This window comes from Antedon bifida, chromosome 1 (assembly GCF_963402885.1).
Source record: "Antedon bifida chromosome 1, ecAntBifi1.1, whole genome shotgun sequence".
Lineage (NCBI taxonomy): Eukaryota > Metazoa > Echinodermata > Crinoidea > Comatulida > Antedonidae > Antedon > Antedon bifida.
In genome coordinates this window covers 30587930-30601201 of record NC_136226.1, presented here as the reverse complement: position 1 = coordinate 30601201, position 13272 = coordinate 30587930, and the positions used below count along the sequence as shown (strand labels likewise).

General features: G+C 31.2%; 1 protein-coding gene across 13 annotated transcripts in view; it reads right to left on the bottom strand.

Moving 5' to 3' along the window:
• Positions 1-281: 281 nt before the first annotated feature.
• The window catches only part of LOC144849546 (prolyl endopeptidase FAP-like), a 117903-nt gene continuing 104912 nt past the window's right edge, over positions 282-13272 (bottom strand). For all 13 annotated transcript variants that reach the window (XM_078706569.1, XM_078706490.1, XM_078706497.1 and 10 more), the window contains 13 exons: positions 12400-12487; positions 10543-10669; positions 9118-9370; positions 8827-9007; positions 8323-8424; positions 7757-7884; positions 6673-7248; positions 5831-5888; positions 5400-5499; positions 4974-5032; positions 3063-3135; positions 2354-2427; positions 282-1895 (listed from right to left, as the gene is read on the bottom strand). In XM_078706569.1, the coding sequence (XP_078562695.1) occupies positions 1779-1895; positions 2354-2427; positions 3063-3135; positions 4974-5032; positions 5400-5499; positions 5831-5888; positions 6673-7248; positions 7757-7884; positions 8323-8424; positions 8827-9007; positions 9118-9370; positions 10543-10669; positions 12400-12487 (1936 nt within the window). In that variant the 3' untranslated portion in view covers positions 282-1778. The remainder of the gene's footprint in view (positions 1896-2353; positions 2428-3062; positions 3136-4973; positions 5033-5399; positions 5500-5830; positions 5889-6672; positions 7249-7756; positions 7885-8322; positions 8425-8826; positions 9008-9117; positions 9371-10542; positions 10670-12399; positions 12488-13272) is intronic.

Here is a 13272-nt window from a genome sequence, read left to right as displayed (position 1 = left end):
CTTGTACACCAAGTCTCATTTGAGGCTTAGGGAGTGGAGTTGAAAGATTTGTGAGTTACAACTCTAGCACTAGGTCAGAATTGAACCCTGGACCTTGGGATTGGAAGGCAAGCACGTTATCCACCAAGCTACAGCTCCACTACTAAATCAAGGTTCATCATTTGCGTATTGTATGTTGAATTTATAATTGAATAATTAAATAATTAATTAAAAAGTCAGAAGTATGAAATAACAATGTAACCTTTGCCTGTCTGAAATAAATATAAAAAACAGTCTTATTTCTCTCAGTTTATTCATCTTTATACAATAATTATAACCATATAAAATATGTAGTGCTGCAATACTATACAGTTTATATATTTTACACAAAATAAAACAACTTTTCAAAAGCAACCACAAAAGCACTACACTGTGAATTAGCAATTACGTCTAAAGCTATGTCTACACTATCAAACTAGTCTGACAAAAAAGTGTGTCCAAATATGGTAGTGATATGACATCATCATGTCCATATATGGGCACATCACATTCACATAAAGTTTGATAGTGTAGACAGAGCTTAACATGAAATGATATCTCCCCATCCTATTTGGTTCTGTTATTAAACATGACTTCAAAAAGTTTAAAAGTCTTCAAATTTCTTAATATATTTTTTCTCTGCTCAACACTTTTATAATACAAAACTACTTTCAAATGCTTATTTTTAATAATTATGTTACACATAATTTTACAGAAAAAAAGTAATGCACATAAAATATACAAATACACTATAAATCAAGGTTTACATTAAATGTTATTTAACATGGAATATTTTACATAATATATTCAATAATGTTCTTTCTATCTCTATGTGATAGGCCATAATGTGATATGAAAACAGCTGTTGCAACATTAAAATGAATATCAAATGAATGATGCATGTATTATGTTTATTCTCAGATTACAAACTATCATAAAACTTAATAAAAACAGCTAATAATGGCAAGAGAATCATGAAAGTATACAAGAAATATTAATAAAATTGAAAAATAAAAGTTCTCTCCATGGAGCAAATATATATATATATAAAAATTAAGTAAATATTAGTATACTGTATCACTGGGCAGTTTAGAATTAATGTTCTATGCCTGATGTGTTTATATATATATATATTTCCTCCATGTTCTCATACATACATCCGACTGTACTGCTCTTCCATGATAACATTTATATTTGTAAAAAATAACATTAATAAACTATTTTATACTGCGAAAGAAAGATGAAATAAACATATCAACATATAATAAATGCATATGCTGCAGCATTTACATGTTTGATAAACAAAATAGACAAAATCAAAGAAAACCTCACTGTGTGTCATTTAACATGAAAACGGCAAACTAGTGTATAGGGCAAAGCATTTCAATTGATTACTGTATCTCTCTCTCTCTGAAAAAACCCCAAGCAATTGCTATCAAACGATTCCCTGATTATGTTTGTAAACACACGACCATGTACAAACATCTCAACACATTCTAAAGAATATAATTTTTAGGATTAAATCCCAGATTATGATAAGAAAAAAAAAAGTTGTTCTGCACGGCATTGCAAATGGTATCACCGCAATAATGGCATCATGACAATTTTATGAAAAGCACAATATACCTGAGTGATGAACAGACTGTTAATTCAGTAATCAAATTATTTTTGGTCAGTTTCAAATGGTGTACAATTACAATTAATACACCTTTTATTTAATTTGTTTGTGACATTGTTTACTGAGCATGCTCAGTGTGTGTTCATTCTTCTGGTATGTCTGATATTCTTAGGCACTCTGTTAAGAAATTAGAAAGTAACCGGTATAGATGATACTGGACATGAGGGTCCTCCAAAGCATGTGCTTGATCAGGGTAAAACTGAAAAGAAAAATACGTAATGACTGTGAAAATCTTAAAGATATATTTTTTTAATATACCATTTAAATGTCACATAATAGTTATTCACTTTGACCAAAAATTAGATCGAAAACAAATTTATTTTCCTGAAAAAACTTAAAGCAAAAAATAGATAGATTATGTTTATTCATGCTTCATTCATACTGTATATGACTGAGAATAATTACATGCTCGAATATAATCCCACCCCCTGGGAATGCATATACAGTGGAATGACTTCTTGCATTGACTTTATATATTTTGTCTGTTATTCTGTACAACCTCAACTCTTTTTTTTTGTTTTGTTATCTGTACAATGATTTGCTTAGATTAAGCTTTTTTTTTCTATGGATATATTATGTAATCATGGTATTCTGAAATAAAAAGATGGATGAATGAATGATAGATATATAGTAACTAATGTCATTAATGTTAAATACCTGTGTTTGATGCATAACCTCTTCCTGCACAAGCGCCCTCACTAGGTCTGCTGAATTTTGAAAGTGAACGTTATCTACAAGAAAAGAAATTGTATAAATTGAATTGTATCCGTTTCTCTATGGAATGCGTTGCCTATTGAAATCCGTCAGGCTACTTCCACCAGTGTCTTCAAATCTCTCCTCAAAACCCACCTTTTTAATTTGTAATTTTTTCAAAATTTTCTGTCTTTGTAAAGCGCATTGAGGCTTTCAGCATAATGCGCTATATCAAGTACCAGTTGTTATTATTATTATTATTATTATTATTAAAGGTCAGTACACTATCAAATTAGTTTGACAAAGTGTGATGTGCCGATACTGTATATGGTAGTGATGCTTAAATATGGTATGTCCATATACCATATGGGCACATCACATTTTTTTGTCACATAAAGTTTGATAGTGTAGACAGAACTTAAAGGTTTAATTTAAATCTATCACACATTTGGTGGTATGGAAATATTAATTTTTGTGTTTTTTTAAATATATATATATTGGTTGAAGAACAAATAATAAAGAAACTTCTGATTACTATAAAGTAAATGGACATGGTTAATAAACATTAACCTACCTCCCAACCGACCAAAAGTTCAAAAATTCATTGCCTTTTCGTAAGAAAAAAACTTTAAAATCATAACAAGTATACATGATAAATAACTAGTGTACTTACCGTCACCTGTGCCGTGAGCTACTAAAAAGTTGACATCTTTAAACCCTCTAGCCTTTGCTGACACATTGGATTTCTATAAAAAATATAAATTGAAATTTTAAGTTCTGAAGAATTTGCGAGTGACAGTTGGTCTATGAGATTTAACCTCTAATCTATGTAGCTTTATGTTCAAGCCGCATATTTGTATAATAATTTACTCTTTCAATTTAAACTAAAATGCTCAATGATTTTGTAATTTTTGTATGAGCATTCATTCTATTGCAAATATGTTACTAGCATAGGTGTTTAGCACCTGTTTGGTCTTTCCTTGCCTTTTATATTTGTTTTGTATTGTATATGGCAGAAAATTGAATAAATAAAAAGAAATAAATAAATATTCATATTCATTTATTTTCCAGAAAATATAATTAACAAATAAAAAGTATACACAGTGATTAGCAATACAAAAAAAACCCAAGACACCATTCTGGCGGATTGTCAAAAAGCAATAAAAATATCGCTGTAAGCAGACTCTCCTAATAGTGTTGGTTGACATAATTAAGCATTTACAATCTGGCTAAATAAAATAATAATAATAAAAATATTAATAAAAATAATAATAATAATAAAATAAAAATATTAATATTAATAATAATAAAATTAAAAATAAAAAAATAATTAAAAAAAATTTAAAAAATAATATTAAAATATTATTTCTTATTCTCATTTTTACTACTATTTTCCAGTGAAATCACAGAAGTTAAAATAAAGAAAACAAATGCATGTTGCGGTGAATACAAATTATATCTTAAAGTCTTAATATCGGCAGTGATGTAACTTGTCCATTTGCAGTCATGCTCCTCGGCTAGTTTATTATTACAACTTACTGGCCCTAATCTTAGCAAATGCGTCCTAATACTGTCACGAGGGCATTTATGACACACAAGGGAGCTGATATTTCCTGGGCTTAGCTGATTTTATATCAGTGACATTTTAACTATTGTCGTCGTATAAAATGTTCTGCTTTATGTCGTATCATGATGGAAGACCTCCTAGATTCTCGTACTTAATGCACTGATATGCTTTTTGTAGTTGAAATTAAACTTCTTGGAAATATATCATTAATCACGTAACACTTGATATGTTACTGTGATCTACTTCAAAGCATCTACAAATCTACTTTCGTCGCATCGAACGCAAACAGCTTGCATAAACTTGAGCACGGACATAAGCAAAGAGGCGTAAAACTAAAACACATTATTTCACATTCTTGAAAATGATCAAATAGATAGAAATAATAATAAATTCTCAATTTCTTCCTTGGTTTTGGGTAGAGTAATCCGTTTCTTACTTTATTTCATGTTATTTAGTAAATATTCCATTTAAAACAGGATTTTTTTTAAAATTTATTTTTCACACATTTTGACAAAATATACAAAAATACAATAATCTTGTGTGATAGGCAGTCCTAAACATTATTTTATGCTTGACCACTAATTGTTGTGTGATAGGCGGTCCTAAACATTATTTTATGCTTGACCACTAATTGTTGTGTGATAGGCGGTCCTAAACATTATTTTATGCTTGACCACTAATCTTTGTGTGATAGGCGGTCCTAAACATTATTTTATGCTTGACCACTTTGAGCCTAATAGTAATCCATAGTGAATATAATGGTATTTCTAATAAAATTGATAAAATATTATTTTAATTTAAAAAGATAGACTATCCTTGAATTTAAAAAATGGCACCTTGCAATAATAAATTTTATTCAGTAAAGGTTTCCTGAATTTAGTTTTTATATTTTTTGTTAAATAAACCTAATTTTATATTGAGAATAATTCAACAATAAAAACAGTATAGCATTCAAATATGTACACTTTTTTGTCAAACTAGTTTGATAGTGTAGACAGAGCTTTAAAATATTCTTACCATGTAGGCAGCTTTGTTGATGTGTGGATCACCCATATAACGCTCAGTGTAGGCAGAATCTACAAAAATAATACATTTATTTCTTGATAAGATGAATTTTTATAACTGTCAGTGTAGATTTTCCAACTTTGATTTGCATACATTTTCTATGAATAAAATTTAAATAACAAATTTCATTTGATTGTAAATGTTCATCTGGTTAGTAGTAAAAAAGAAATTCAAAAAAATTTTTTTACCAAAAAGAAAACAAGGTTACTTATAGATGAACATTTTTTATACTTTTATACCTCCATTTATACAAGTTAGAAATTAAACTATGATGGAATTCAGAAAAAAACTATTAAACAAATTTGTTTCTGTTGTATGTAGATATAAACAGAAGCAGAAATAGCTGGAATTATGTCAATAATAATAATGAGAAATTACCATAATATCTCCAATCTGTAACTGGAGCAACCGCAATACTACAGTTGAAGACGTCAGATTGTGAACCAGCAACAGAAGCCGCAACGAACCCACCATACGACTGAAATATTACAACATTTACATTGTTATTTAATTTTGTTACATAGTATTATTAATTTTTTTACAAATTTTTTAATTATTTTATATCAGCTGCTGCTTTTAGGAATTTTTGGAGAGCTTTTCCAACTTTTGTAATCCTTAATTGTTTAAGGTGACGTCATGAATAATGTTGCCAAACTTCCGACAGCATAATAAAATTAAAATAAACTTGAGTTTGATAAACATTTTTGCAAACATGTTATTTGACCCCACTCCCTCTCGTCCGTTTATAGGCTTTCAGGAATTCCTATTGTGGATGTTTATTATTGTGTATTTTGTATGAATACACTTACCCAACCCCAAATCGCCACTCTAGTAGGATCCAAGAACGAATATTTATCCAGCATCTTCCTAAAAATAAAAACAGACATTCCTTTTTTTATCAATCTTATTAAATAAATCCGTGTATTACACATAAATGCATACGACCGCGCAATTACAGACATCAATCACGACATTGAAGACAGCGCTGACAATCATTATCCTCCTTAAGTATCAAAGAAAATCAATATATCCCAATGATTGAATGAATGTTGCAAATCTTACTTAAAACAGCAGATTGTCTGCCTTTCTATAGCAGATGCTTTTTATCTGATCATTCTTCAAAAATGTGTTTGAATATTATTGTAAAATTATGGGGTGTGGAAGAGTGAGGAAATTTCATTAAGCAACATCTTCTAAAGCCTTTTCTACACTATTAAACTTTATGTGACAAAAAAATGTGATGTGCCCATATATGGCAATAATGATGTCATATCACTACTATTTGGGAATATCACTACCATATTTGGGCACATCAAACTTTTCTGCCAAACTAGTTTGATAGTGTAGACAGAGCTTAAATTTAGTAAAATGGTTATTTTACCAAGAGTGTTTCTAAGCCCTGTCTACACCATGAAACTTTATGTGCAACTAGATATGTGTGTTTATATACGTATAATGAATAGCTAATATCATCCAAAGGACAAGGATAAGTAGATCATCGCATAAGTTACATTAACAAACGCAGATCGTGATTCAGTATAAAGGATTTGGCATGACATAAAGCTCTATCTACACTATCAAACTTTATGTGATAGAAAAATATTTTCATACAAATTATAATGTTTTAACTATACAACTACAGTTTACTTACTTTGTTATGTCAATTTGATCTTCAACTTCAACAGTTCCAAACGCTTTATATAACTCATGTCTGAAGTTCTCTCCTTGACCTCCTGACCCACGTCCGTCGATACTAGCCGTTGCAATGTGATCATTAGACGCCAAATACATACTCCATCCGAGCTCAAACGCTTTGCTAACCTTCTCCGAGCCTGGTCCTCCGTACACATTGATTAAAAGCGGATGTGCTCGCTTCTCATCATAATTTATTGGCATAATAAGCTGCACAGGAATTTCCTGACCTTTTGAATTTGTTAATGATGGTAAAAACTTTTTTTTAGGTATTCCCTTATTTTTTATAGCTTCCTGCAAAACAGTATTGTTCTCAAGAAGATATTTCCGAATTTCCTTATCACCGTTTGCGCGAGCCTCTCGTATCCAAGAGCAAGGAATACCTGGACCTTCACAATTCAACAATAACCAGGTCATTGATGGATTAAAGACAGCGTTGAAATATTCACATTCATCACAGTTATTGCACGGTTCAGCGCATGCCATTCCGCAAGAGACGCACTCTACTGATGGGTTATCGTCAGAAATTGACAAGCTGGAAAAAAATATATATATAGTTCATCATTGTAATATTATAGATAAATAGATAGATAGATATAGACAAATTCCACTTTTTTGTCTTTTGAAATACAACTATAACATTACTTATTATGCGAACGTTATCTTTGACAATTGTTTCTAATTCTTTGATTTTTGCTCTATCAGTAACTCACGACAAATTTTTGTGATGATTCCAAAAATTTTTTCATTTCTTTCATGAGGACATACTATTATTAAGTTTAAAAATTACAGTTTAACATACTACAACAGCATCAATTTTGTTTTTAGTTGGTTTCTGATTATTCTATAACGCTCTTGTCTTTTTGAGTTGACGCAATTGCTGTGTTAAGCTCTGTCTACACTATCAAACTAGTGGAACAAAAAAGAGTGATGTGCCCAAATATGGTAATAATATGCATAAATATTGTAGTGATATGACATCATCATGTTCAGATATGGGCACATCACATAAAGTTTGATAGCGTAAACAGAGTATTACATACCTGTAAATGTTTTTCGTTCCTAAACCTTCTTTATTTGCAGCAAAATACACATTATTTTCTTTATCAATTCCAAAAATTTTACTAACTTCATAATCTCCTTCTGTCAATCTTTTTTCTGCAACATTCTCCTGAAAATACAAAACAACCAATTTATAATTACAGTCAGAAATTACTTTTTTCTCCACTTACAAACATTATTAGTTGTGAAACATCCTAAGCCCTGTCTACACTATCAAACTTTATGTGACAAAAAAATGTGAGTTGCCCATATGGACATAATGATGCCATATCACTACCATATTTGGGCATATCACTACCATATTTGGGCACATCGCACTTTTTTTTGGTCAAAGTAGTTTGATAGTGTAGACAGAGCTTAACACACATTTTTCTAAAAAAGTGAATATTTTGTCTAAAATTACAGTACAACCATCAAACATTAGCTGGTTTTGAAATTAGTAATTATGAAAAATCAAGCTTGTTTACAAGGGTAAGGCATTGATACAATCGTATCTTATATATTGTAAAAGAAAAACACTGAACTATAAATTTAAATAACATACTACCTTATAGTACACTATATGGTTATAGCGTCCAGCTGCCCCTTCACTTTGAGGCATTATTTGTACAAAACTTCTTTTGTCATCAGTAAAGACTGGAGCTGCAGGCTGTAACATAAAAATATCAAGTAACATACAACAATTTTAGAAGCCATAAACATTACAGTCTTCTTGTTTCTTCTTTAATATGCATCCAACAGCAAAAACTCGCTAATTACAAAATGGATAAACTATAATCATGCTTGTAAACTAAGTCTCATTTGAGGTTTATAGAGTCGTCATTTATAACTATGGATTGAACCATGGACCTAGACTATTGGAAGGCACGTTACCTACAAAGCTTTGCTCCACATACTATATTATCAATTAGGATTCTAACTCCTGATTGTGAACTCTTTTGTTGTCCTTGCAGACAACATATTTAAGCCAGGCTCCAGAAGCGAATGTAGCGTTTTTGTCATTAATTTTGCTAGCTTTTTGTAATATATTCATAATAAATACTGTACTTACCATAGCAACCCACCCAGATTCAGATTCCTGCTCTTTTGCTACCATTTTACAGGCTCTCTCTGCCTGCGAACCAACGTTACATTTCGTAATCAGCGACACATTCTGCTGACGATTCATCCACGTGACAACTAACTCTTCTGTTGCCGACCACGTCACCGACTGAATGTAGTACTCTCCAAAACTATTTATAACAAGAAAAAAAAAGTCATCTTCTTGCCATATTCTAAACTACACACGACCGAGGCCACTTAGGGTTCCTAAACCAGGGGTCTCAAAACAAGAATCACTAACGTTTTTCTTTCGGTTGGTATCTTGATTTCTAATGGATCACCGGGAACAGTAGCGTCTAATACAACATACAGCGTAACCGTAGGATTTACACCGCCAGGTTTCGGGTACGCCACACGTCTTGACTCTGGGTAGATCTTGTTCTCGTATACGGGCCATGTATCGTAAGCTACGTTTCTGTCGTCAAAGCGAATGAAGGCAAATCTATTTGATGCTGATGACCAATAGATGGCAGAATTTCCACCTATAATTTCCTCTGTGAATTTACAAAAAATGGATAATAAATATTTTTTCCTATTATGCAATAAAAAAAGACATTTTGGCTCATTTTAAAATTTTTGATTTAAAAAAGAATACAATTGCCAAGGATAATTATAAGCGAATTCATTCACCATCTTATCTCATCTTGAAAAAAGGACAATCTTATACTGATTGATCGATTGATGTTTGGTGTGTTATTTCAGTTATCTGTTACGTGTTATAAGTGAATAGCCTATAGCTAACAATCATAAGTTTGTATACATGATGAAATAACTACTGTATGTATGTATGTGTTTAGGAATGGATTTTTTAAAGAAATAATCTGGATATCTGACAGGATTTGAACCATGGACTCTGGGATTGGTAGCCAAGCACTTTAACCACCAACTGTCAACAGCACGTCTCTAAATTTGATATGGAGGGACATAAGATAAGAAGAAGAATTATACACGTCATTATATAACTGAAATCACTGACATTGTTGCCAATATAAATAATTGATTCCATTTCAAAGTAACATTGAATGGACAAGATTACACTGTGGCATTACACAGAACTAATTAGCAAATACGTGTATAGAATAACTTTGATTTAAACACAGAATGCTGTGAATAAAATATAGGTTACGCTAAATGAAAGAATCTTGAAATGTGGTTAGATATTGCAAGTGATTAAATTGAAGTTTGAGTGGGAATAATTTCAGTGCAGTCATTAATGGCAAATGAGAAATTAAATGCAAACAAAGATTAAGTCTTGTAGTCTGCAAATATGCAAATCAAACACAACGCCCAAGAATAACTTGATTGGATGTGCTTCTTACGCTCTGTCTACACTATCAAACTTTATGTGATATGCCCATATATGGACATGATGTCATATCACTATCATATTTGGGTATATCACTACCATAGTTGGGCACACTACACTTTTTTTGTCAAACTAGTTTGATAGTGTAGACAGAGCTTAAGGAATGGCAGATGCTAAAGCCCCATATAATCATACTCCTGTAAACATAACTGGCATACACAGAAATTTTCATGTGTATAAAAAAAGTGTATAAAAAGCATATCAACATATCAGGCACAAATATCTTCTGGTGAAATATGCATAGAAAACCTACAACAGAAATATGCAAAATTTTCATGAAAATTTAATAATGGTTCTGACCTTCATACAGCCAATCAGGAACTCCGTTAAATACTTGATTCGGAATCCCGTCGTTTGTTATCTGTACTTCTTTATCATCGTCAGAAACACTCTTGTTGTAGTAAATATTGTTGTTGTACACAATTACCTAAAAAGAAAGATTTAATTGCAGGTTGCTATATTCATAGACTACTCATCGGTTGTCTTTGATGTTTTAGATTTCAGCTGTCACATTTAATTTGGTGTTGACACAAGTGTCATTAGCAACCACCTATATGCAGACATTGTCCACTTGTTGCTTAGGTTAATGTAGTTCTCTCTATCAATAATAAAGACACTAGACCTACAATTTTTGACATTTTGTAAAAATAATGCACATATATATATATATATATATATATATATATTCCTTGCACTGATGAAGGGCTAGTGTTGCCCGAAAGCTCTGCTAACTTTTCTGGCTGTTTTAGTTTATCGTTTTGATTTAGCTTTTCGCTTTTTTTTTTGTATCTACATTGAGATCCAGCCACTGATACCCACAGCATTGTCATTTTTTCAGTATTTTGCCTTTGGATTTATATATATTACTTTATAAACAATAAACCAGGTCCATGTTTTGTCTTAAATTAATTATGATAAAAAGAGAGAAACAATGCATTACCTAGCTCGCGCCGAATGTCCTCTCGTAGTTAGCTAGGCTTAGTTGTGTAGGCCCAGCTGGTAAAGAGCAGTAACATAGGAACATCGTACACTAGCTATAGGCCTAGCCTGGCATTGTATCGTTGCTGAATTAATTTGGCTTTAAACTTGGAATTTCAGTTAAAAGGGCAAACACATCATATTTTGCAAATCTATTTCAATTGTACTCATCTGTTTCTTTTTATAATGAACGTTGAATATACATCATTCTTTGAAAATGTACATCTAAAACGGTAACATTAAACACAAAATGAAATCTATAAAAATAGCGTTTTAAGTGTAATTCTAACACTTAAAAGGTCATCAAATACCAATCAATTGTTAGATATTTTGGCCATAATGACCGTCAGCCTGTGGACGATAGTGGTCATTCACTAATTAACATTGATAAACAATACGTCTAATGATCCTCTGGGAGATAATTACACCAATTTCCCATTTCATATAAGTTAATTGCAACAGATCACGTTTCTATAAACAACAGAAACAGCTAACAATTTCAGATATAGATCTGAGGTATTGTTTCACCTTTATAATTATTTTCCTCGTGAATTCAAATCTTGTTTGTGGGTACCTTCTGTTAAATTTGTAACATATGGAATGAAACAAACTAAAAAATTCCAAATAAGTACAAATGAAAATAAATAATGTTTATTTTTTGCAATATTCTGTTATTTAAACAAATATTTACTATATATTTCTTATACAGTATTTTAACACTGTTGTAACAGTGTTGTTGCTTGTATCATCTGAAGTGTATCATTTTCCTATTCAGTGTTTGAAACAAGAAATATTTCTTACAAAAAACAGTGGTCGACTTTTTGACGAAACAGTTTTAATTATTATTCTTTCTTCATTAAATTAATTTTTTTTTAATTGATGTTCTATTTAATAACTTGATGATGACTTATTTTTTAATATGACTGCCTAAAGGCGCGGCACATAAAATTGTTGTGCAACTCCACCGGTAGAATGCGATTCATCTATACTGAGCTTTTTTATGGTAGTCTCCAACATTCAATTGTAGATGGAAATGGCCGATAAATTAATTATTTTACCATTACTTACTTTACTTTACTACAGAGTGATTCATCAGTATTTGTATACTGTATAAACATGCTTTCTATTCCTATTACAAACGGATTTATCCAAATTAATATTTATTATCGGATTTCTTACCAGAGAATTTGCATACGGAGACCACTGAACCAATTGCAAATAATCATCTGAATAATTCCCAGGTGCCAAAACATCCATCACAAACTCACTGAAATAATAGAAAATAACATTTAATGAGTAATGAAACAGAATGGTTGTTTGGTATTCTAAATAAAAGATAGATAGGCAACATACGAGCCAGTAGCAAGGATTTTTACAGTAGGGTAAAAAACAGACGGGGCAAAAACCATCGTTGTAATAAGCTAGGCTACAGATAGAACCTCATTTATCTTCACTTTTGCTGTTGGTCGCTAGTTTGATAAGAGCACATCAGGGAAAATAACAATACAGAAATTGTTGGTATTCTAAATAAAAGAGGCAACATACAAGCCAGTACAAGGATTTTTGCAGTTGGGTAAAAACAAAAGGGGAAAAAATCATCATTGTTAAAATGACAATAAATAATATCGTATCGTATTCTCATAAGCATAGGCTAGATTGAACCTATTTATCATCGCTTTTGCTGCTGGTCGGTAGTTTGAAATAGGCACTCAGGAAAATCGGAGTTCATGAGAACATTCCAATACCCTCTAGCTATCGCTGATGCAGAAAGGGTAGAAACATTTCTTAATATGTTTATAATCAAAATAACACTTCAGCGCAGTATCAGTTTCAATAAAAGAAGAATCCATTTTCATTTGCGCGATATATAAATAATTCTACACTTAATATCACCTGTAAATTACGAAAAAGTCACTTAGCGGCTTTTAGTGCGAACATTTTAGATATAAACATTTTACTGATCAAAGTCCTAACGTTTAATAGTACTGGGGAATTAAGTAGCCATATACCAATCACTATTGGTTATCACAATCAATGATTTCACTTGTCTCA